This window comes from Enhydra lutris, unplaced genomic scaffold, assembly GCF_002288905.1.
Source record: "Enhydra lutris kenyoni isolate GAN:26980312 unplaced genomic scaffold, ASM228890v2 scaffoldscaffold14, whole genome shotgun sequence".
Taxonomy (NCBI): domain Eukaryota; kingdom Metazoa; phylum Chordata; class Mammalia; order Carnivora; family Mustelidae; genus Enhydra; species Enhydra lutris.
Genome location: NW_019154098.1, coordinates 42,863,600 through 42,889,850, shown reverse-complemented (window position 1 = coordinate 42,889,850; position 26,251 = coordinate 42,863,600). Strand labels below are relative to the sequence as shown.

The 26,251-nt window shown below is 42.9% G+C and overlaps 1 protein-coding gene across 1 annotated transcript in view; it reads right to left on the bottom strand.

Annotated features, from left to right (window-relative positions):
• LOC111146661 (cadherin 17) overlaps positions 1-26,251 on the bottom strand; it is a 107,529-nt gene that overhangs the window by 11,983 nt on the left and 69,295 nt on the right. Inside the window, exons 7-14 of the mRNA XM_022502306.1 lie at positions 26,046-26,245; positions 23,437-23,568; positions 22,986-23,136; positions 18,861-19,076; positions 14,732-14,808; positions 12,652-12,843; positions 3,812-4,056; positions 462-592 (exon numbers count right to left, since the gene is read on the bottom strand). Coding sequence (XP_022358014.1) covers positions 462-592; positions 3,812-4,056; positions 12,652-12,843; positions 14,732-14,808; positions 18,861-19,076; positions 22,986-23,136; positions 23,437-23,568; positions 26,046-26,245 — 1,344 coding nt within the window. The remainder of the gene's footprint in view (positions 1-461; positions 593-3,811; positions 4,057-12,651; positions 12,844-14,731; positions 14,809-18,860; positions 19,077-22,985; positions 23,137-23,436; positions 23,569-26,045; positions 26,246-26,251) is intronic.

Here is a 26,251-nt window from a genome sequence, read left to right as displayed (position 1 = left end):
ACAGAAGTTGAGAACATGGCATAAAACATTTCTGTTTCAGAGCGGGTCAGACCCGAGCCCCTGCAATTTAAGGCTGAAGGAGCAAGTCATGGTCTAGGTCAGCAGGGCAGTGCCCTGCTCTCAGGGAAAACCCACAACCACTTTGGAGGAAGGGGAGGTAGTTCAGCAGGGGTGCAGGAACCTTCCCTGAAGCTGTAGCCCCCACAGGAAACAACAGTGAGCAGCAACACCCCTGCCACCTAGCCAGCCTGCAGGTGCGCCTCTGCCAGAGAGATGCCAATGGATCCCACCTTGCATCAAACCAGGAAGGTCTGAGCACTTCCCTCCACTTTGGTACTTTTATCATCCTTCCATTGGAAGATATTCTGAAAATTGGACCCAGTAGAGTTTCCCACCCATCTCACCTTCCCTCCCATGTCTGTCGATGTAGCCCCTCATCATTTGTTACTTTTTTTCCTCACCTATTTCGGTAGCCACCACGTGCACCACATACATACTCTCAGTTTCCCGGTCCAGCGGAGCCCTAGTGAAGATCTGGCCAGTGACGGGGTCAATTTTAAGCCAGCCTCTCCTGTCGTCTCTCAGGGAATAACTTCATAAGGTGAAAAGAGTGAAAGAAAACCCACATTACTCTGTGTGAAGATGTGAAGCTAGTTTAAAATCATTACACTGTTGTGTCAGCCTTATCCCTTGCATATCACTTAGAGAATATTTAAGGGTTTTTTTATATGATTAATTCTTTCCTGGCATAAGGTCCCTCTTCAAAAGGAGGATTAGCGTATCCTTACAGAGTCCTAATTTTATTTGTTTTATCAAAAAGATATAGTCACGGGGCGCCTGGGTAGCTCAGTGGTTAAAGCCTCTGCCTTCGGCTCAGGTCATGATCCCAGGGTCCTGGGATCGAGCCTCACATCGGGCTCTCTGCTCAGCAGGGAGCCTGCCTCCTCCTCCTCTCTCTCTCTGCCTGCCTCTCTGCCTACTTGTGATCTGTCTGTCAAATAAATAAAAATCTTTAAAAAAAAAAAAAAGATATAGTCACAAACTCCAGAGGAAAAGAGTTAAACTTTTCTGGAAATCAAAGGATTCCAATTAAAACAACCTGGAAGCATCTTTTAAAACTGATTAGCCAACCACTCCCTCTAAGAAAACTCAAACCCCCAGGGGTGGAGATATTAGGTAAATGGGTGGGTACTCAGAGGCTGCTGGTGGCCCACTGAATTGCTCATTCTACAAACATCTATTGAGTGCTTTGCAAACATCAGGCATTAGAACAAGAGGGGAGGGGCACCTGGGTGGCTCAGTGGGTTAAACCTCTGCCTTCAGCTTGGTCATGATCTCAGGATCCTGGAATCGAACCCCACATCGGGCTCTCTGCTCAGCGGGAAGCCTGCTTCCCCCTCTGCCTCTCTGCCTACTTGTGATTTCTCTCTCTGTCAAATAAATAAATAAAATCTTTAAAAAAAAAAAAAAAAGAACAAGAGTGGAGATTACCAGAAAAAGAGTGGGGTGGGGGTGCTCTTAAGCCAGTGGAGGAGACAGACACAGAAATAGAGAGTGCCAGTAAAATGTGACAAACACAATGAGAAGGGCCCTGAGGTCTCCCAGAGAACTCTTTCTGAAACAGAAGATGTTAACTAAGGCAAGAAAACGGATGCTTCAAGCAAGAGCAATTGTGTGAACTAGTGCGGAGAGGCCAAGGACTAGCCTGGTGGTGTGGGGCAGTCAGGCATTCCAGCTGTGTTGGGATAAAAATGGGAAGCAGTGGATGACAAAAGATGAAGCCAGGGAGGTGGAAGGAGCCAGATCATGGGAAGCTATGGGCAGTGATAGAATGCTGTTAAGCAGGAAGGTGATTTAGTAATATTTGTGTTTTCAGTGGAACTCATTGGCAGGTGTGTGAGAGATAGATCTGAGATAAGCCTAGAACCACCAGAAAATCAATCAGGGCAGCCTTTTGGGAAGCAAAACAACATAGCCATAAGGCTGTCTCTATCTTCAGACCACAGAATACCACTTCTGGAAACTGTCCCCCAATAAAAACCAATTTAACTGAAGTTAGAAAAGAACATCATTCATACATAGGTTCAAAATATTTTATATAATAAAAAAAAAATACTGGGAACAACGTATATGTCCAGAAGTAAGAGAATGATTAAAAAGTCAGCATGTGTTCATTCATCAGATTAATTTTTTAATATTAGTATGCTCTGTACTATTGGGCTATGTGTACGGGTGATGAAGAAGAAATCCTACATATTTGGGATTTCTCTCTGGAGGGTTTTCAGAGGAGTCCTGTGATCTGATCTACTATTTTAAAGCACCACTGGGTGCTGATGGATTATGAGTTTGCATAGCCAAGAGAAAAAGAATGAACTCGGGCCAAAAACTTGGGAGTCAGCCTTAATTCTCAACTGACTTATTACTAGAATCAGAACTATTGATCGATTATTCCTCATTCTTGAAACACTCTTCTCATTTGTCTTCTTACAGGACACTCTCCTTCTGTGTCTTCTTCCTTCTCTTCCTGATTTGAATCTAATAGTATTTACGGTATACATTTTCCTCGATCCAAGAACTTTTCTTAAATGATTTTGTTGTCCCCACTCATTAACTCAAACTTTTATTCACTTGTCTTTGGCAAGTGATTGTTATAGCATTCTCATGAAGAAGGCAGAAGCATTTATTAAAAAATAAATGGTTGTAAATTATAAACATTTTGTGCCCCGTCATACTTTGTGACTCTGATGTATACAGTAGTATCTACACTAAACCACACAGCGTAGCCCCTACTGTTCTTTCTCTATTACCTTTGTCTTTATGGGACATAGAGAGTGAAACAGGTGGTAAAATTACTCTTGGACGGACAAAGAAAAAGGTCTTAGAGGTGATTCCAAGTACCTAAATGACAGCTCACCAGGAGGCAATACTTCCCTCAAATGTTTGAGAAATTTAAGGAATTGTCATTCATAAGCATATTCAATGGTTTAAGCTGAAGTATTTGTTATGCCACAGACAGTAGTGCTAAGGTGGTAAAACAGAAGCAGAAGATCCAGGCTCCAACCCTATCTAGGTGCTTATTAACTATATAATATTAAAGAGGTTATAGATATTGATTCAGATATGGGCAAATTATCATCGTACATGTTTAAGACAAATCCGTGTAGGTCCTATTGCACTGGAAAAAAATGATTGAGAATTGCTAAGATGGAAATATTTGCACATTTTGTTCAACCACCTCAGCCTGAGCACTAGCCTCTCCAGAGATGGGCTCTGGAATGAGTCTTGTCACCCCAGACCTGTTGTCTGGAGAACCACGTAACATAGACAGTCTATATCCAGAAGATTCCTTTAACCCTATCAGGTGGGCAAGTCTGTCCAGTTGGGCTTTTGCTTCATTCTCCCTGTCTAGAAAGAACTTCAGTCCACCTTAGGGGTTGGGTTGCAACTCTCCCCCAGACCCTGGTCCCCATGGCTGGTACAGACACAGAGCCTGGCTTTGGGTAGCCCAGTCTTTGGACCCATCTCCTGAACTCAGCTCTCAGCTGGGATTTGTGGTGAGTGGGCTAGGGTGGAAGCTGACATGTTTCCCATTTGCCTGAGCTTGATTTCTCACTGATGCCCCCTGGGTACTGACGACTGTTGGAACCAAGGTCAAGTTCACCACATGCCCTGGGATACAGCTTTGGATCACTGCTTTCTCAGGGGAGAACCCTGGAGTCAGACCAGCTTCTCTATCCCTCCCAGCCCTGCTCCTCCCCACTGGCCATAGTCCCAGCACAGCTAGCCCCTGTCCAGCATTGCTCTCCTCTACCTTATATCCAGATTTTCCGGATCCCTGGCAGTCACATTGCCCACTTTAGTGCCTACAGCCACATCTTCACTGACTTTTGCTTGGTATATGCGCTGGGAAAATACGGGTGCTTCATTCACATCTGTCACAATAAGCTTGAACGTGGCAGAGGAGCTGGTGTTGTAATTTACACCATACACCAGAGGCTCAGGATTTTCTGCTTGAAGCACAATATCATGAATGGCTGCAGTTTCAAAATCAAGAGGCTGTATAGGGAGGAGAAAAAAAGAGGAAAAATTAATTTGGGGGATGATTAGCACCCTTAAAAGATTCATTCCCAACAGTCCTTTAAAAGCTTCCTAACGGGGCACCTGAGTCAGTTAAGCGTCCAACTATTGCTTGCAGCTCAGGTCATGATCCCAGGGTTGTGAGACTGAGTCCCACGTTGGGCGTGGAGCCTGCTTAAGATTCTCTCTCTCCCTCTCCTTCTGCCCTCCTAGTCCCTCTTTATAAAAAAATAAATAAATAAATGCTTTTTTTTTTTTTAATAGCACAGCAGTTCTCAGTTTGGTGTCAGCAAAAACCTACTTCTCAAAATGATAACAGAGCCATAGTATTGGAACTGCAGGACTTATCAGAGACTTTAAAATGCTATATGCATTACGACTCTCCTAGCAGAGGAAATCAATGCAGCATTCCTTAAATTTACATAACCCTAGGATACTTCATTTATTCAGCAGAAACTTACTAATTCTCTCAAGAAAATTCTCAGAAGACAACTGGGGAAAGGCTTATATAGAGACATCCACAATGTATAGAGAATGATTTCCAAGGGACCTCAGGATCCAAACCCCAAAATAAAGAACTTATCTGCCTAAAAGGTAGGAGAGGTTAGCAGAGAAATTGAAAGATAGAGGATCTGCTCTTGTGACAGTCCATGCTGGACAGAGCCAGGAATCAAGAATCAAGAAACCAAGTGAGTGTACTCTGAAGAAGAATTTGACAGGGCTACCCAAGACAGAAGGAGTGGCTTCAAAAAACAGTAAATTCCCAACTCTGGTAGCTTCCAAGAACAGGCTTAAACAACATGTGACAAGCTAGCATAGAAAGAACTTCTGTAGCGTTTCAGCAACTGGTTTTATGTGACTTTTAAGTTCTCACTCAAGGCATTGAGTCTATGATTCTATGAGGGGGAAAAAAATCCTAGTCCAAAGGCCTGATGAAGAAGAATAGCCCCTAAAGTTGGGCCTCTCATCTGGGATTAAAAGTCTGCTGGGAATCTTCGAAGCCCTAGAAACCAAAATCTAAATATTTATATTAGGTGCACATGTGAGTTTTTCCTAGGGAGAGGATATAGTCACTGTCTCAATGGCACCCAGGACCTCAAAAACAAAGAAACCAAAGTGAAACCCAAAAAGTACATTATGGATTATGGGAACTACACTATTTGATTCACTCTCCCAGGCCTGTGAGACCCAGGACCTCTTGGTGAGCTGTCAATCTTTTAACTTTAATTTATATCAGTTTCTCATTCGTTGAATGGAAATGGTAATATCCACTCATGAAGAGAAAAACTCACAGAGAGTTTGACACCTGATTGCATTAGCTTGGCCTGCCCTTCCCTAACATCTGAAGTTCTCCCCCTCAGGCAGGAGTTGGCTCAATGCAGTCCTTTCTACATCTGATCCCCACCTCCTACCAAATGGACAAGCTCTACATCCTCTGTAATCTTTAATTGCTTGGTTTTCTATTTTAGATCCTTACTGAGCACAAGTTCTCTGAGACGAGGAATTATGTTACACTCATCTTTGCTTCTCCTCTCTTTCTTGGCACACAGTAAACATTGTGTATTAGTCAAGAGATAGATCAGAAGAACTCAGTCTTCTTGGGCCCTTAAGGGCTCCAGTGGAAAAGATATTCTGGAGAAAATTCCTATTCTCCAAAAACCCCTCTCCTCCATGCTCACACAAACACACACAACATCATAACCCAATATCTAGTTCAATAGAAAGTACGATAGAAAGGTCAATCATATGGAAGAGAAAGAATTATGTATGAAGACTCAAGGCCATTTGAGATAGAAAATAAGAAGCAACTGACAGGATAAAATATGAAGGATATAAAATTTTCTAAACCAGATGAGATGTAAAAAAGAGGTTGCTCCCAGAAATAAGCACCCACTGTCTGCAGGCCATGGTTCCAGGAGGTTCTTAGGATCACCACCAACTGGTCTGATAGGTCTTCCTACTCTTCACTCAGGGGATGAAGGCAGGGGTACCAAACCAAGAAAGCCTGGTATTTGGAACACAAAGGAGCAGCCCCTGGAGGAAGCCTGTGTTGTGGGCAAAGGATGCCCTCTCTGCTCCTTGCTGGTCCAGCCAAGCCCAGGCTCAGGCAGACAGCTCCACTCTCTGTGTGCTCAGGCAGAGGATATGCATCCCATCCTCACACCAAACAGATCCTCAGTAGCATCCCCAGCTTTCCCATCCCATCACTGCAGCCCCCAGAAGTGGGGGGTAAAGAAACAAGACACTATGTCTGCAAAGAGGAAGAAACCTGTGTCATCAGGGACAGAGAACACTATATGTATTTTCTATTATTTCACATGCCAACGTGATGCTGCGGATGAAACAAGTTTTGGAAATGCTGTCCTCCTCAGTATTTACTGCCACCCAGTGCTCTGGCCGCTAGAACATGTTGGTCTTGGGGCCAAACGGGTATCAGGAGCAGGAAGTCTATGCCTTTGAGTCCTGCTTGGCTTAATAATTCCCTTGGGATCCCCTTCTTGAAATTTAGCTTTAATTTCTTTAAATGAAAATGTCACTTCTCTATCATGGCTGGTCTTTTTGAATTCTCAGACCCTGACCTATTTTTAACTAGCTTAAGAGTCATTTGGAAAAGTAATGCATACTCTTTTTTCTCATCACTGATCATTGGTGACAATGTTACATATCCCCGGGTCCCTACTTCTCTCCCTCTGAACTTCTATCTCTGCCTCCAGGTTGACTCTAAATCACTGAGTCTGACCTTTCAATCAGTTGTGTGAAGAAGAATTATTGCCCATGCACGTTTTTCAGCATGTTTTTGATGAATATGTCTCATCAGATGGGACCCACAACCATCCCAGGAGGCCATGATAAGTCTCTTGACTTGGCTTTGCGGGCAAATCCCTGTGTTATGAACAATACACAGGGTTTGACAAGGCTTTTCCTTGATTAAGTTCTGCTGATGATCATTTGCTAATTCAGCATCTTTCATTTCTGATTTTTTTTCCCTAGAAGATCAATGGCTCAGTGTTTTTCCTGGTGTGAAAGTTAGGCACCATGATCAATGGCAGGCTGCTCCTTTCTCATTTGTTCTTCCATTCAGTACATGGAAGAACACTGACACCCCCTCCTAACTGGTCTCCCTGTCGGTGGTAGGGACCCTTACATGGCTGCTCCCAGACTTACTTTCCTAAAATGCAAATATGACCTTGTCAGTCTTGTGCCCCATGCCTTTCTCTGCTCCTCAAGGATTGAAGTTCTAGCTCCTTAGCATGGCAGCAGCCATGTAAGGGTCAGACTCAGTGATTTAGAGGGAAATAATAGAAAATACATATATTGTTCTCTGTCCCTGGTTCCTGACACTGAGCTCCTAAATCCCTTAGAATTTCCAGGGTGGGAGGAGAACCTTTTGTTCTAATGAAACCATTCTTGATGGGCTCCTGGGCTACTTCAGGCTGGAGGCTGCTCCCCAGAAAGACCAAACACTTCTGGCCCCTACCCCCACCTCCCAGGAAGGGGAGAGAAAGCTAGAGATTGAGTTAATGATCAACCCTGTCAATATGATGAAGCCTCCAAAAAAATCCCACAAGTTCAGAGAGCTTCCAGGTTGGTGAACATAGCCCATGTTGTGTGAGAATAGGGCACCATAACTCAAGAGTAGGCAGAAGCTCCTGCCCGGAGGACACTTCCAGACCTTGCCCTACAGATCTTTTTTTATTTTTAATTCTTTATTTCTTTTCAGCGTAACAGTATTCATTGTTTTTGCACCACATCCAGTGCTCCATGCAATTTGTGCCCTATCCAGTACCCACCACCTGGTTCCCCTAACCTCCCACCCCCCGCCCTACAGATCTTTTAATCTAGCTGTCCCCCTATGTCCTTTATCATATCCACAATACAATAAACTGATCAATGTCCATGTTTCTCTGAGGTCTGTGAGCTGCTTCAGCAAGTGGTGGGACCCAAGGAGGGAGTCATAGAGCTGACTTATAGCCAGTGGCTCCAAAGTATAGGGGACAACCTGAGATTTGCAATTGGCTTCTAAAGAAAAGGCAGTCTCGTGGGACTGAGCCTTCAACCTGAGGAGTCTACCTTGTCTCCAGGTGGGTAATGCAAGAATAGAGTTAAATCACAGGACTCCAGGCTGGTGTCAAAGAACTGCTTGGTGTGGAAAGCAAACACATGTAGTGTCAGAAGTGAGGTGCGGTGGCTGTAGGAGAGTAAAGGAGAAAAACAGGAGGGCTTCTCCTCTTTGCTGAGCACATATTAAAATGACTGATTCGAAGGCCCTCCCCTAAAGAGGCTGAGTCAGCAGTCCCTGGTCCACACCCTTGGACCCTTGGGTTGGGCAGGTTTGGCCCCCTCAGCAAGAGGGGAGAGCACATCTGCCCACAGGCAGAAACCTGGCTTCCACCCTAGCTTGAATTAATCAGAATTGAAATAGTGCTGGACATTTATTGAGTTTACTGTTTTCTGGGTGTTGTGCTAAGAGCTGTATATGTATTTTCACATTTAATCCACCAACACCCTTATAAAGATGGTGCTACCATTGGGACGCCTGGGTTGCTCAGTGGGTTAAAGCCTCTGCCTTTGGCTTGGGTCATGATCCCGGTGTCCTGAGATGGAGCCAGCTTTGGGCTCTCTGCTCAGCAGGGAGTCTGCTTCCCCCTCTCTCTCTGCCTGCCTTTCTGCCTACTTGTGATCTCTGTCAAATAAATAAATAAAATCTTTAAAATAAAAAAAGAAAAAAGATGGTGCAACCATTTTACCTATTTTTACAGATGGGAGAACTGAGGTTTTGAGAGAAGACCTCATATGATCAAGGTCACAGGGCTAGTAGGTGGCAACAACAAGCCTTAACAGAAATCATTTTCCTAGAAGAGTCAGGGGCCTGGGGTCAAGTTCCCAGCTCTGCCATGGCTGGGGGACCTGAACCTCATCCATACAGTGGAGCTTAATTCTGCCTTGGCTGGAGTCAGGGTGGGACACTAAGGAGAAGGTCTGCAGACATGCTCCATAAAGTGGAGCTGACTATAGTTGGGCAATATGGCTTCCTTGGAAAATTTTACCTGCAATTAGCACATTTGTAATTCAGAGGAACAGTTGCTGATAGAAAGGTGACTAAGAAACTTAGTTTTTGGATATGACACCAAAGGCACAGGCTGTAAAAGGAAAAGTACACCAGTGGCACTACGTCAAACTGAAAAGCTTCTGCAGAGCAAGGGAAATCAGCAGCAGCATGAAAAGGCAACCTGCAGAATGGGAGGAATTATTTTACAGACCACATATCTGATGAGAGGTGATATGCATCATATAAGAAGAAACTCCTGCAATTCACTGGCATAAAAAAAAATAATAACCTGATTTTTGCCTAGAAATAACTAGGCAAAGGACTTCACTAGACATTTCTCCAAAGAAGACATACAACTAGCCAACAGGCATATTAAAAGATGCTCAACATCATGACTCATCAAGAAAATGCAAATCAAAACCATACCTACTAGGAGGGCCATTATCAAATTTAAGAAAAGAAACAAGTGCTGACAAAGATGTGGAGAAATTGGAACCCTCCTGCATCATTGGCAGGAATGTAAAGTGGTGCAACTGCTGTGGAAAACAACCTGGGAGTTCCTCAAAAACTGAAAACTAGAACAACTATATCCTCCCATAATCCACTCCTGGATATTTACCCCAAAGAACTGAAAACAGAATATTTGCACTCCCATGATCATGCAGCATTATTCCCAATAGCCAAGAGGTGGACACGACCAAAAGGTCAACTGACAAATGAATGGGTAAGGAGATGTGGTATATACACACAGTAGAAAATTTTACAGCCTTTTTTAAAAGAGAAGAAAATCCTGCCATATGCTATAGCACAGAAGAAACTTGAGGACATCAAGCTAAGTGAAATAAGCCAGTCACAGAAGGGCAAATGAGATTTGATTTCACTTCTTTGAGCTACCTGGAAGAGTCCAGCTTACAAGGAATAAAAAGTAGAAAGGTGATCGATCACCAGGAGCTGGAGGGTAGGACAGGGGGAGCTGCCATTCAAGGAACATGGAGTTTCATTCATGCAAGTAGAAAGAGCTCCAGAGATGTTCTACAACAGTGTGTTTAAAGGGAAGGTACGCAATAAAAGGTAAGAGGATAGATTTTGTGTTATGTGGTGTTTTTAAACTAGTTTTACACATTAAAAAAATCATTAACACAATGGTTCAAAGCAATGGTGGTCCCCTAGCAGCCAAATGGATAGGGAATTCGAAACTAAGTCATACACAGTAACCATATTATAGAGTCTAACTTATTGAAAAACACTACAAAGAGTATAAACACATGCATCTGTCATAGTGAATACAGACATCCTAAGGGTAGGTGGTTAACACAGGGGGTATCCTAATCAAGAATCCACACCTTAGGTCCAGTTGCTGCTTCGTGTTGAAGAGATCCTAATCAGTGATGCATACTCCAGAGGCAGCCACTGCAGGCCTTGAGCTACAACTGGCTCAAGCAGCACTGTAAGGTTTGTTCATGGGCAGAGTGATCTTACAAAGAGAGGACGTGGTGATATTGGTGCTACCCAAGACATGGGTTTGGTTTAAAATATACTATAATCTCTCAGTCATCACCTGAACAAGAGTGTGAGCATCTGGCTAGTCCAGCCGTCTGTACCCTTCAGAGTTCTAGAATTTCAGTTCTGTTCTGTCTCTGTCTGGGATTCCTTTCCTTTGGATAATTAGACAAATCCTCTCACTAGAATACCGTTATCACAGTGCTGGAAGGACAGAGAGCTAGGACTTTACAGGCCTAAAGCACAAGTTTGATAACTGTTTTTGTGCCTGTCTATTAATAACTGTGTATAGGATAGAATTCAATTATTTATTCAGCCAACAAATATTTATCAAACTACTATATGCCCAGCAGCATTCCAGATACTAGGACTACAACCACAAAACAATAAGGATGTGACAAGGATTTTGGTAAGAGGCCTGCTCAGTTGTAACATGCCTCCTCATATCAAGGTTTTGTGGAAGGCAACTCACAACTCACACCCACCACTAATCATTTGGGGTCACCAACATCTGGCTAAAGGTGCCCATTAGCCACAAGTGGTCAAATTAACTTAAGCTGGCTCACAACAAGACACCACAAGAAAATGTTGACATATGGGAATCTTTCATACTGAGATGGGCAGCTCTCTATCTTCTCTTAGCTGACTAGAGAACTCTGGTCCAGGGAGAAACTGGGAGCTGTCTGCCCCTCCTTCTGGGAAAGGATCCAGCATGATGCCTGGACCACCCACTGCCAACTCTGAAAACTGCCCTTTCCTTTATCTGATCCTTCTGCAATTCTTCTCCACGTAGACAGCCGTGAACAGGGTAGGGGGAGTCATCCCTGGTCCTTTTCCAAATGTCAGACTGACACAGGATGCTAATAGTTTCAGTCGGTCCTCACACAGACCTCACCACTGCAGCCCTTTGTTGGAAGTGAAGTCTATGGTAATAATAGGATCAGAACCCAACACTCTGCCCCTGGGGTTGCTTTGGCACTAACACTTTTCTCCCCGTGTTTCTATCCATCTTCTCTGAAATTATTCTACTTTGTCTTCCTCTTCAGATTTCCTTTATTTTAAATTAAATTTATTAGTTTTCCTTGATTCTGAACCAAAACTTTCCTCCTGAGCCTTTTTTGCAGCCTCTAGCACACTGCCCTATAAACCTTCAACACCCAACCATGCCTACAGATCCACTATTGCTATAACTCTGACCCCTTATAGTTCTGAATATATCAGATGACATTGAGTAATGCTTCCTGTTGAGTGATCTGGTAAACCATTTACATTTTCTAAAAGCATAGATGAGGCAGCCTTGGGGAAAAAGGCCAATATTTAGAGGTATATGGTGGGGAGTGGGAGTAGATTGAGGGAGGGCTAGAAAGATCCTGCACAAAGAAGCAGGTACTATAGTAATCAAGACTTTGGCTCTAGACTTCCTAGTCCTTACAGAAGGTAAGATAATGTGAGAGCCAGTGAGCTTAGCAATATCCTAAAAGATGAAAGTACAGGGCTGGCAGGAAGAACAGGATGAAAGGATAAGTCTATTAAACCTTGAAAGGAGATCTACTGATTTCCAGTCATTATTAAAGGCAAATTAGAACAGAGGGTCTACAGCCTTAAGGGCTCATAGGGCTCATCCAGTTTAATACCCCCACATTAGTAAAAGGAGAGATAAAACCCTAAACAAAACCTCCCCACTCCCAGAATTTAACAAATAAAAGTATAGAACACTTAGTTAAATTTGAGCTTTAGGTAAACAACAAACAGTTTCTTTTAATTGTCTATCCTATATTTTATCTATTTTATATGGCAACCCTACCTCTCTCCACAAAGGTTATTTGTTCAGTTAGCAACAGACCCAGAACTAGAATTTTGGCCTTCTGTCTTTCAGGAGGACAAGAATGAATGTGTTTGCTAGGAGTCCCTCACCACACCTAAGAGGTTAAGGCTAATCCACTACCCCTGCTTATTGATCCTTGCACCGTCATAAGAAACTTGATTTATAAAAAAGAAGAAAATCCATTAAAGGGGCTCTTTACCTTTTTAATTATGACATATCCAGCATTGGTTTGGGGATCTGTGTCAACCCCCAGTCGTCCATCATTGTCTCCCTGTGTAATACGGTATAGGATTTTAGAACTCCCAGTGAATGGCTCATCAGCATCTGTGGCCTGGATGGTCAAGATGGTGGACCCAACAGCTGTGTCTTCAGCAAGGGTTAAGATTCCATACTAGGAAAAAAATAAGGGAAGGAAATGAGAATGTCCATTGTCATCAAACATAATTGCCAAGGGGTAAATCTGTCTCTTTGGATTCACAATGAACACAAATCATAGTTTGCATTAACACTTACCAAGCATGTTTTCTTACCAATAAATATGTGGCCATTGATTTTTGACATCAGTCATCCTCATAGACTGATATCCATTGCACCAAGAAACATGTCTCAGGGAGCTATTGGTAGGATTTTAATACAGATCCCCCTTCTCATATCCAATATATTTATTAACTACAATTATTATACTAGTGATGATATAAATCAATAGCTACTATGTACTGAGTACCTAAATTGCAGCAGACACTTCACATATATATTCTTTTAGTTAATCTGTAACCCACCAAGGAAGAGAGGTTAAGAGCCTGAACTTTGAAATCAAACAGCCTGGGGATGAACCCTCGGCTTGCCACTTAGTAGCCGGGTGACCTGAAGTAAGTCACCTCGTTTCCTCAAGTCTCAGTTTCATCATCTGTCAATGGAAATAATAGCAATACAACCAACATCCTGTTTGCTGTGGTGATTGAGAGAGATAAAGCATGTAAACCCCCTGAATGCCTGGCACATGATAAGGACTCAGGAAAGATATCAAGTCATCTCCACTTGGCAGGAAAGCAAAGGATTAGAGAAGTAAACCCCAGCCAGGAGCTGGCAACTAGTGAGTCTGAGAAGTGGAACCCAGGTCCATGCTGGTCCAACTCCAAAGCCTGTGTTCTTGCTCATTGGCCCACACCAACCCCCACCACTGCACTGAAAATCCCCCAGATTATCTCTGTCGGCATAATGATCTTAAAGATGCTACCAGGCAGAGCCCAGAGGGAGGCCTGGAGCAATGACAGATGCCTACCTGCTCTCTCTAAGGCCCAATTTGCTTTCCAGCTCCCAAAGCAGAATATTCTTATCCTCAGTGTAAAACCACTATCTTGATGGAATGCGAGAAAACCACAAGCCAAGGAAGGGCTCATGGAGACTGAGAAGGAATGGGCTCTTTATCTCATGCCTGAATGGCCCCAGAGCTTGCAACCCCTTACTTTCAGTCACACATCTTGCTGCCCAAACCCTCTCATAAATCAATTCCCTTTCTTTGTCACAGCTTTGTCCCTATTTTGATTTATAATCATCATCACAAGGCTCTGGGCTGTCCCTTAAATGACTTCAAACATGACATAACAATCTAGTCAAATGGGTTTCTCTCTGCTCCAGAAGAAATAGAGATCTTCCTTTTAAGAGAAGCTTTGGTAAAACCACCCCAAGTTTTAAGCCCACATCAAAATAAGTGAATGTTTTTCTTGATGTTCTCTCAACTGATCTTTTTTCTTCTGCTCTTTCCGCCTAATTTTCCTAATTCTTGCAAATGTCTTAAGCACATTCTTCTTTGGCTTAACCAAGAGGTCAGTTTTTCCTCTCTCTTTCTTTTACCCAGTTATTACAAAAAGAGTTTAAATCACCAGTATTCCAAATATTAAGTTTTTGACTGAAAATGCTTGTTTGAGACCTAGTGGTAATCCATTCACTGTCACATATTATATAAGGACAAAATGCAAGTAGCCATTCAATTCCTTTAAATCTGACAAAGATGGCCATTGCAGCTTTTAAGCAAGCCCTTGGAAGAAATGAGCCATTGGTAGAAGTTTATAAGCAGATGTTCCCAGATACTCTAACAGTGAATTCTGTTGTTCCCTGAAGATTTCCACTGAAGATGGTGTCTGGGTTTGTCACCAGTTTACTGACTGAAGCTACCTTTAAAGTCTGGAATTTTTCCTAACTACTCACTGTGACTTTATCCCAGAAGTCAGGGTCAAGTAATATGAACAAAGAAAAAACAACAGATGAAAACTACTTACATCTGATTTTTCGAAGATGGGGATCTGGTCATTGATATCAATAACATGGATCTGCACATCACAGAGGGTTTTGAAATCTGAAAATCAAAGTCATATCACAAAAACATTCATCAAAGATCATGTGTTAAAACGATAAATCTGTAAGAAATACATTGGCAAGGGAAGTGACAGTCACAGCCACAATTCTGCCATGGACATGCAGTGTTTGTGGGGGACAGGATTCTCTGCTCCCCACCTGCTCCCCACAAGCAGGTCAGCAAAAGGAGGCTGGAAAAGCTCTAATAGAAGCTTCCCTGGGCATCCGCCCCTTCCCAGGTAAGGCTTGTTCCTCATCAAGACTGGTTAGGTTTTTTTGTTTTTTGTTTTTTGCTTTTGTTTTTCCCATGAAGCAACCTCTCTTTTCTAACTAGTGAAACTTATATAAGCTTCAAAACCTAATGCAAAACTGCCTTTCCAGAAGCCTTCCCTGAGTCTCCCAGCCAGCTCTCTTTCCTTCTCTGAACACTTCCAGCCCTTACCATGCTGCATCTCCTCTGTCCTCTACACTGGGAAAGTCGGGTGCCTGTTCCTCCAAATTCTTCCAAATACAGTTAGCCCCCTTCAAGAGGCCTGGCTACTCAGATGGTGGGAGGCAAGAGAGGGTCAGAAGGAGCTCATAGAAAATGACACAGGTTTTGAGGGGTGAGTTTGACAATTCAAAGATCTAGTCTGAGACAGCAGGTTCAAGCTAGGTCCAAGATGAGCATAGAATACAGGTGGAGATGGGGTGCCCAGGGAAATATCCAGAATGAGAAACAACATGACAGGTTCTTTGTTGGGGTCACTATGGCTCTAAGCCATGATATACTGTGTTGTATAATAGCTAAGACTCAGGGCTCAGGAGTCCCACTGTTGAATTCTGACTCTGCCACTTATCAGATATCTGAGAGCTTATCAGAGTGTGTGTCATTTGAGTTCTCTGTGCCTTAGTTAGTCTTTCTATAAAATGTAGATAACAACAAAACTGGGGTTCTTGTTATAATACAAATTGTCAGCACTTTCTGTGTACCAGGCACTGTATTAAGTGCTTTACCAGCATGACTCATTGCATTGTCATACGAGTTTCATGACTTAGGCACTATGATCATCCTCATTTCGTTCATGAATGAGGACACACAGCATAGAGAAGTTAGGTAACCTGACCGAGGTCATACAACTAACTAGTGGTCAAGCCAGAATTCAAATCCACCTGCTCCCTTTGCCCTCTCTGTCCACTCTCCACCCTTCCACCCCACTCCGTGTCCCTGGAGGCTAACCCAAGTAACTGCATCTGGACATCCTGGCTGCTGCCAATGGCAGCCCTGACCAGGAGATGGGGGGAGGGGCAGGAAGAGAGAGGTCAGGGGTAGTTTCCCCCAGCAGCCTCTTCTGCAGGCAAAAGTAGAGGGCATGTTCCTTTGGGGAATGCTCCTTTGATTGCCCCTTCACACCTCAGTGGAGGGAGGCTGTCCTTTGCACTTCACACCTCTATTTGGTTTCCCTTAACCCTGCTCACAACCTTTACAAATCCCTTCTTTAAACTCTTCTTGGTTATTCCTTTTGAGAAACTGCTTCCTGCTGGGATCTTGACAGATGCACTCAGGCAGTCTAACTCCAGAAATGGTGTCCAATGCACCAGACAGGAGGCCAGGCTTGTGATCTAATTGAATTATAATAATGGATGCTGATTAAAGCAAGGATCAGTCCTCAGAACAAGAATGACTAACAAGGGTCAGGGTGCGATTGGGGGTTGGGGGAGGTTTCCAGGACCTGAACTTACTGGCTCCTTGCTCTGCACAAAACTCACTTGGGGAGGGATGCCTGGGTGGCTCAGTCGGTTGAGTGGCTGCCTTCAGCTTGGCTCATGATCCCAGAGTCTTGGGATCAAGTCCCACATTGGGCTCCTTGCTCCACGGGGAGCCTGCTTCTCCTTCTGCATCTGCCTGCCACTCTGGCTACCTGTGCTCTCTGTCTCTCTGACAAATAAATAAATAAAATCTTAAAAAACAAAAACAAAACAAAAACAAACCAAAAAAAACCTCACTTGGGGAAAAACAAAACCAAAAAAAACTCACTTGGGTAAGTCATGTGGCCTCCTGGGTAGCAAGCCCTCCCTGATTTTATGTAAAACTGTATTAGTTAAGCCCAGTCTCTAGGCTATAGTAGTACACAACTGAATGTTGAATTCCTTCTGCACACATATATATTTATGTATAAATCTATTTGCTCCCTATTTTCTATAGATATACTCACAAACATAGACAATTTGTAATCTGATTTCCACCTTATGCTCTTAGAGCCTCACCTTACTTCATGTCTCCATGCATTTGCAGATAGAATTTCTTCTCCTCCATAAGCCCTGCACTATTTTGTAACACATCATATTCATCCTCCAAAACTCAGTTCAATGACACCTCTTCCAGAAAGCCTGACCTGCTCTCTCCCTCCACTGAGTTCCTCATTTCCTTGTACATGTTTCTTGTAATTTATTTATTCACATGTCCATCTCCTTTTTACAATGAATGCTCCTTGAGGAAAAACCCTGGGTCTTATTCACCTGTGTATCTTCAATAGCTTGAATGGTGTCTCATGCAAGGTAAGTGCTCAGTAACTGTTTGCTGAAAGAATGGTTGGCTAATGGGGTGCCTGGGTGGCTCAGTGGGTTAAAGCCTCTGCTTTTGGCTCAGGTCATGATCCCGGGGTCCTGGGATCAAGCCCCACACTGGGCTCTCTGCTCCGCAGGGAGCCTGCTTCCTTCTCTCTCTCTGCCTACTGTGATCTCTATCAAATAAATAAATAAATCTCTTAAAAAAAAAAAAAGAATGGTTGGCTAATGGTGTGAAATTTTCATTCATCATAAGAGGGGATGACTTATACTCACTTCTGTTGTACCTCTTAACAAAATTCTAGGTATATTGGGCCCTCACTATTTGCCAAATTACTAACTTCCAAAGTCTGTACTGGGAGCCTGTTAAAACCCAGTTCTCTTCAGTATGTCAACATCTGTGCGAAGGGGGAAATGGGAGGAGTGGTGTGAAATGATGCTCTTTTCTTCTTCATACCTGTATAATCTGTGACTCCTAGCACAACGATTACTGAACTATTTGGTCATCTAAGATTGGGTGCTTGTTAACTCAAAGAAAGATTCTTAACCTAGGAGTGTGTGTGTCCCTAAAATCAATCTGGTTCTGAATACCTGTGTTTTTGCATGTCTGTGCACAACTGTCCTAAAATGTGTGCACTCGTTAGAGAATGCACAGTGTTCATCAGATCTTCAAAGGATCTTGTGACCCAACAAAGATTAAGAAACACTTGCTTTGAAATTGTATAGAAGTCATGGCCAGCTGAGAGCTGATAGAAGACAGAACTTCCCCAAAGATGCATTTCTCCTCCACTTTCAAATAATAGGGTCCTTAGAGTCCAAAAGGGAGAATTGGAAAACACAATTAATATTCTATTTCATGATCACGCAGCCATGAGAATGGGCCTTGCCAACCCCCAACAACAGGGATCTTAATTGACAATGCCCCCCTCCCCAACACCCCATACTGTTCTCTGAAATCCAGCAGCATGTTTGCAAGGAGGCCTTCTTCCCATGGCTTGCCCCCAGCCAGTGTCTGGCAAGGCAGGCAGGCCAAGACAGTCATGTTCTAGGAGATCAGAGATTCCTTCAATGGACAACTTTGGACTTCCCAGTGACCTTGGCCAATTTTTTTTTTAACTCTTAGTGGTCTGTTGTTCTCCCACCAGCCTTCCTTCACTGAGGGTTAGGCTTGCACCATGGTCTGATGGTTCCCCCAGCCCTCTCTGGACACCCCCCCCCCATTTTTTTCTCATGGTTCTTTCCCCTAATAAAATCCTTATACATTTAATCCCCTCTTGGCATCTGCTTCTCAGAGGACTGGAACCAACACAATAATGTTGCCTGAGCTATAAGTCTGGCCTCTACTATGTTGGACCAAGTGCCTCTGTGCTCCATGTGTGTCTTACAAAGGAAGCAAGAGCTCTCAGATGGCATCCTGTAATACAGCCCAGCACCAGGGCAGCCTAACAAAGCACAACTAGAAGGACAACAAGGATCTCCACTTTTGACAGCAAATGTGACACTAACCTTTGTCAGCCACTTCTACTGTCAGGTTGTACTGTGGAGTGTCTTGCTTCTTCAAGGACTGCGCAGCTAACTGGAACACTCCTGAGTAGGTTTGGACCAGGAAGAGTCCTTCCTTGGGAAATTTGGGGCTTTGATCCACAATTCTGTATCCTAAAATACTATTGACAGTGTTTTCTTCATCCTCATCATGGGCAATAAAAGTCCCAATATTGCTCCCTGTGGAGAAAGAATAGAAGGAATCCATCCATTACAGATTCTATGTAATCCACTGTATTCAAAAGGGTTTCACTGGATAAGAATGTCCCTAGAAAGCGCTGTGAATCACTCAAGTTCTTACATTTATTTGGTTCTTCTCTTTCCATGATGTAGTGTGTTGAGCAGTATATTATTAGCCTGATAGGACCAGCATAACAAAGTACCATAGATTGGGTAGATTTCACAACATAAATATATTTTCTCACAGTTTTTGAAGGCTAAAGGTCTAAGATCAAGAGGCCGGCTTGTAGATGGCTGTCTCCCTGTGTCTTCACGTGGTCATTCCTCCATATGTGTCCAGTCCAGATTTTCTCTTCTTAGAAGGACACTAGTCATATTGGATTAAAACCTTCACTAGTAACAGTATTTTAAATTACCACCTCTTTAAAGACCCTAACTCTCAATAATAGTCCCCCTTTGAGATACTGAGGGTGAGGATTTCACCATATGCATTTTAGGGAGGGACACAATTCAGCCCATAACAAATAGCATCCTACAAAAATTTATGTACATCTGGAACCTCAAATGTGGCCTTATTTGGAAATAAAGTCTCTACAGATGTAATTCATTAAGGATCTTGAGATGAAAGCATCCTGGATTTAGGGTAGGCCTAAATCTAGAGAGTGATGTTCTTATTAGAAGAAGAGATGACCCAAGACACACATAGAGGAAGTGGCCACATGAAGGAGGATGCAGAATCCAGAGTTATGCCATAAGCAGCCGAGGAATGCCAGGAGCCACCAGGATCTGGAAGAGGCTGGGAAGAATTCTCTACTAGCTGGCATCTTGATTTTAGACTTCCAGCCTCCAGAACTGTGAGAGAATACATTTCTGTTGTTTGAAGCCAAGTTTGTGGTGATTTGTTAAGCCATCCTTGGACACTGACAGACAAGACAATTGGTGTTAGATGAGGAAAAGCCAACTGTGGCTTGCTTCTAAGCAGCTGTATGCAACAACTGCAGGGACTGACCCTACCCCAAAGATGACAGAGGGCAAAGAACAAGCATACATCCCCCGCCTGCTGTGGTCTATGGCCCTATGTGTTTTATCCCTGTGAGTGTTTTGGTCCAGGGAGTTCCAGAAGGCAGAGGCTATGACTCACGGCTCCCTCCAGTCCTGGTTGAGTTGTAATAGGTTCTGGATCATCTTGCTCTGTGAAATGACAATTGTGGTTTTCCAACAGGCAGCAAGAATCCCATCGTGGGGCTAAAACGTGAATATATCCCAGTTGTGGATTTAGGTTTCATCCCTTCCCCAGTCAATTTGCATTCACTACCTTACATGGAAATTTGGTGGCATTGTCTTTTGATTTTTTTCTCTTTTTTTTTTTTTTTCTTTTTTGAGGGTGGAGGTAAGGAAGTGCCTGTGTTATGTCTGTAATGGAGCTGGAGCCATGTAGATGTGTCCCGTGGGCTGGGGAGGGAACATAATGGTCAACAGGGCACAGGTGAATATTTATCTAACAGAGTAGCAGCTGCTCTTGCTGAATCCATTCCAACCACGTCACCTTTGTGGCATGCACCTGCCCTTAAGTGTCTGGGCTGGGATCAAAGAGTATCTTACTAAATTCTGTGATCCTTTGGAGTTGGAGCAGCCCTGCTTGGGACCTTTCCTCTCAGCAAGTGAGTGTGACACACAGGACACCATTCTTCTCTCACCCCACAAGAAAATTTCCATTGTCAGAGGCACATGTGGACTGTTGACATCAGTGACCAGGGAAAATCCAGGGGAGGCTGCCTCCATGGGAGCAGAGAACTTTTTTGGATGGGCCAGAAGTAAAAGGAGGGCCAGGTCTCTGAGGGACAAAGGCTGGGAATGAGTGGAAACCCAAACTGACTCAGAGGTATTTACAGCATCCCTTGGGGCACTCAGAAATACTTTCAGGAGGTGGGGTTTTTAATGAGAAGCTAAATTTTCTGTATGAACACATAGGATTTGGTAACAAGTGGGATTTCAGAATTAATATCGGCACTGCTAAAACGGGAACACGAGTCCCACAGGTTCTGGCTAATAAAAGACACCAAAGAGGAGAATATCAACACACTAGGGAATAACTTAGTATTTTATTGAGCTAGACAGAAAGCCCCCAAAGGACATGGACGTGGTTTTGTACTTCTTTTAGGCTAAATATAAAGAATAGATTCAATCTCTGTTGATTTATGAGAATTCCTGGTCCATTAAGTCTACAATTCGACACTTGTGTCACAAAATAAATTCTCACCTTTAGAGAGGCGAATAGCTCTCTGGGACCCTAAACAATTTATTCTACCACAATGACTTCCTCACCAGTCTCAGAAAACTAGTACTATCCTCTTCCCAAAGGTAGGCAGCTTCTAAAATGGTTCCCAGTGATCCCCCACAAATTGATTCCTTGGTGTAACCCTCTCTGTCTGAGTGAGGGCTGGGCTTAGTGACTCACTTCTAATCAATGGAATATGGTGAAAGTGATGGATGCCTCTTCAGAGATTAGGTTATAAAAATACTGCCTTTTACCTTGCTCACCATTTTTCAAGATCTCTCTGACAGCCCCCTACTCCCACCAAGCTCTCCCTCTGAATCAAAGGTATGCAACTGAGCTGCCCTCTGATTCCTGACTCCCAGATGCCATGATATAATAAATGTTTGTTTGAAGCTACAACATTTGGGGGCTCTGTGCTATGCGACAATAGATAACGAATATACCAAATGTTAGGCCCTATACACAGAGACTTGAGGGATCATCTGGAAAGTTCTTCAATTCTGCCTTCATTCAGCATCATAGACCAGAAATTTCGGAGGTTTTCAAAAAGGGTGATGCCACAAGTATTTCTTGGCTATTGTCACTCACTCCATTGTTACACAACATCACTGTTAGAAGATTCTTCCTTGTAATTAACTAAAATCCTTCAAGCTGTCATGTAACCTTTCCTGCTGCTGTGAGCATTAGAATAAATAAAAAAGACAGGCCCTAAGCAGAACACATTGACAACAGGTCACCTCTATAGGACTCCTGACAGCAAGAAAGCAAAACAAAATAAAACATGCACATTGAGCAAACAAGCCACAGGAACAGGTGCAGTCAGAACAGCACCCACTGTGTCAAAAATGTGTAGTAAGAAGAGTAGAATGATCAAAAGAAAATGATGAGAATGTCCACAATGCATGGGAGGAAGGATCTACTCAGAAGGACAGCAGAGCCCTAGGAGTGGCTCTCATAGTAGCTACCATACGACACCCAACAAAGCAGGTCAAAAAGACTTGCAAGGACAAAAAGAGGTAGGACTTGAACTTCGTCAACTAGCTTCCCGAGCTATTATTTGATTCCTAGAGAGGAAGATCAAGGGTCAAAAGTCAACTTGCATTTTTGGTGCTTACTTACTGCAGGGTATCTGACATTGGATATAAATATTTATCTGAATTATTTAGCAAATTTGATGAGATTTTATCTGTTCCTGAGATTGTTAGAAGGTAAATAAGAGTCTGCGGGGAAACGTTGCAAGTGAGATAATCTTATATATGTATACAAGATACTGGCATAAGTGGTTATGGTGCCAGTGGTAGTGGTAAGGGTGTAGAAGTAATAGTAGTAGTAGTAGTACTAGTAACAATAATAGTAGTGGGAGTAATGATGGGCACAGTGGTGGTAGTAGTTTCAAAAGCTCCAATTTAAGAACACTTCCCAGATATATTTTTTAGCCGAAATACTGTACCTGTGTGATTCCAAGAGTGCATTCAAATCTCTCTGCTGTGCCAGACATGCACAGATGATCCCCGATCACACTTACCTCCCTATCTTTTACCTGGTAGAGACAAGAAGGGGATTAAAGAGGTAACATATAGAGGACAGTCCATATGCTTTGTCCATGGCTTTGAGCAGCAGCCATTTCTTACCTATATTTTCATTCTCCTGGACCTCAAATACGGTCACTGCAGATGGACATGTAGGTGGGTTATCATTAATGTCCTTAACTTTCACACGAATTTCCAGCGGTACTGAAAGCCATTTTCCACCCTCATCCGTTGCTGTAGCATAAAAAACATACTACAACAGGAAGATCAATGTTAAGATAGGACTCCTCCATCATCCTCATTAAAAGGCAGAGAAAATAGTTATTTAATCTACCCCTTTATTTTCAATTTACTTCGAACTGGGAAACAAGATAAAATGGGTCAGGTCTGCGGGGTGCTCTCTTATCTTTGAAAGCAATCATGTGCTGGGGTTCAGAACACAGTTTGGGGTTTTTGTTGTCGTTTTTAAGTAAAATCAATTCTGCCCTGAGCTGTCCATGGGCACAGAAGTCTTGCCTTTGTTGGCCGTGAAACTCTTCCCAGATTTACTCACCGAACCCTTTTCTTCTCGGTCCAAGGGCTGAGTCACATAAATACCTCCTTCCTGGTCAATTGAAAATGGCAATTTTGGCCCCTTCTCCTTGTCAACTAGGGAGTATCGCGCACCTGGCTCATTCCACTGCACCTATAAGGCCCACAGTGAGTGGTCAGGAGAGACATATCAGGACCAAGAGAACTGGAAAGGAAGAAACACTTCTCTGGTTCTCAATTTGAAATTTCCAAAAATCTTGTTTGTATGTCTATGGTTTTCTATAACTACTTCATATTCAACTAAAATAAGCCTCTTCTTCTTCTTTTACCAAGTTATAGTGCTCAAAAAAATCATACAGGAGTATTTTTTCTTCTCTAAAGAAATTCCTTGTGAACCCTCTAATGGGGCTGTGGGTTGTTCTTTTGGAAGTCTGACTGTGGAGCCTTCCTATCCATGAAACATCCATTTAAGAAATAAAATGTAGTTTGCAGCACTACTATCTGAGAACAAAGCCGAGATGCATGACAAGCTCCTGAAACTCCCCAGTGAGGATGATCAGAACAACAGGAGACACTCTAACCTTGTCTCCATGCCATGATTTAAGACAAATCATACCTAAGGAAAGTGCATCCCTCCCCTGAATATTTAGTCTTAAAGACTTCAGAGATAAGAATAATTGCCAACCCCTAGTGTTGTTTGTAAACAACTTGGCAAAAAATAAGTAAACTCAATAGTAAGATCGGTCCACTTGCTAGAGACAGAAGCCCAGCCTCTCTGATACTCTAATACTAATAATAACACCTACTGGGGGTTTGCCACAAGCCAGATAGAATTCTAAACACCTTTAAGTATTAATCTCATTAAATCCTCAAAGAGCCGGGTGAGGTAGAGTGATGGAGACTGTTGTTATTTATACCCATTTTACGAATGAGGAACCTAGGCCACAATGTTTAAGTGACTTGCCCAAGCACTACAACTATCTGAATGAACTATTCTCTTAGACCAGCTCAGGAAGGGCATCGAGGAGCCACCCTGGTCCCTTGTTAGTTATTTAAGCACCACCTTCTGTCCAAGCCAAAGACTGTGTTCTTGCTTCTAAGGGAGTTCCCCTGTATCCTAAAAATTCAGTCTGACTTCTTTTATCTTGAGCTGTCCCCCTCCATTCTTCTTCTTGGGATTCAAGACACCCAAAGCACTTTCCCCCAGGCCTAAGTATCAAGTGTAGCACCTTAGTATTTCTCTACTTCAAGAGCCTTGAGAGCAAATAAGTATGTTTTTTCTTTCTAGCATTTATTAGTCCTTCTGGAGATAACCTAAATAATAAATAAGACTTTAGTAAAGGCTTAAGTCTGAAATTCTCATGGCTGTGAGTCCTGACACATTTTCTTAACTGATAAAGCAGAATACATTTTGCTTTCATTCCCCCCCCCACCCATGCCCTTAAAGTGAAGTTGATTAATTCAACATTTCAACAGTTAAAAATCCTTTTAAGATAGACAATAGGTATGATGGGATGGGCCATTCCAGTGCCCCCTTAACAACAACACCCATTCAGAAAAACGTTAGGGGAACTGCAAACTGAGACTCATAACATTGATACATTTTATCTACTTTCACAGATATTACCTCTGAGTTAATCTCCACAACAACCAGAGAGGTGCTGTTATCCCTATTTTATTGATGAGAAGTTGGGTCTCAGAAGAGTTAAATAGCTTATTTATGATCAATCATTAAAATAATGGAGCAGGCACATGGTTTTGGTCATCTGCTTCTAAATCAGTGCTCTTTCACTAACCCACAGCTTTCATGTCAAGGAGCTTCCTGATCTTCCAGAAGAGATAAGATCTGGGTGAAGCCAAGAATGAATTTCCAGGATCGAAGGTAGGAGGGGACCCACGGTAAGAGCTCCCACCATGGGGGTGGGAAGAGGGAGACATGTGAATGAAAAGGAGGGACACATAAGACGTGGAGTTGTGGGAGGTTGGTACCAAGGGTACAGGTTGCCTACTTGACTACTGCTCTTAGCCAGTCATATGTCTGTCCCTCAGTCTATGATCGGATGTGTCTACTGAATAAAGTTTTCTCACAAGAATAAGAAACAACCTTTCAAAAATATTTACAAATTCCTATTCAAATCATATATATGTACATATATACATATATGTACAATATATGTACATATATGTACAATATGTATACATATGTACACACATTTTACACCATATACAACCCACCCCAGTGCAGCCATATCCTATACTACTGACTATACTATATTACTGACAGTAAACAAATATTAGTGGTATTTACTTGGAAGGGGAAGGGGAGTGAAGTTCTCTTTTAAAGTTTGTGCACATGGACACACGTGCGTGCGCGCGCGCGCGCGCGCGTGTGTGTGTGTGTGTGTGTGTGTGTATGTACCTGAACCCAGGCTGGTAAAGACCAGAGTTTACCCATGATAATAAACTAATAAACTCCAGAGTCTTGGGGCCAGAGACTTTGTCTACTTAGTTTGTTTTATAATTATGCTATGTAAATGTACCAAATAAATATATCACTGAAGACCATGAGAGTGGACCTCCACAAAGTAAGTCCATTTATCTAGTGACCTCAAAGCACTCCTTGGGCACTACCTGAGTGATTTTGATGGGGTGAGGATCAGTTGAGTTTTCTACAATCTCCATAGGTTCTGGTGCTTTCCAAATATTCTCCTTCACTATTATATCCACGGATGTACTGTCACTGAAAGAATTCTCATTCTGACCTCCCATGTCCTTCACTGAGACCACCAAATTGTAGGAAGGATTCTTCAATGGATCCAATTCCCGGGATCCTATGG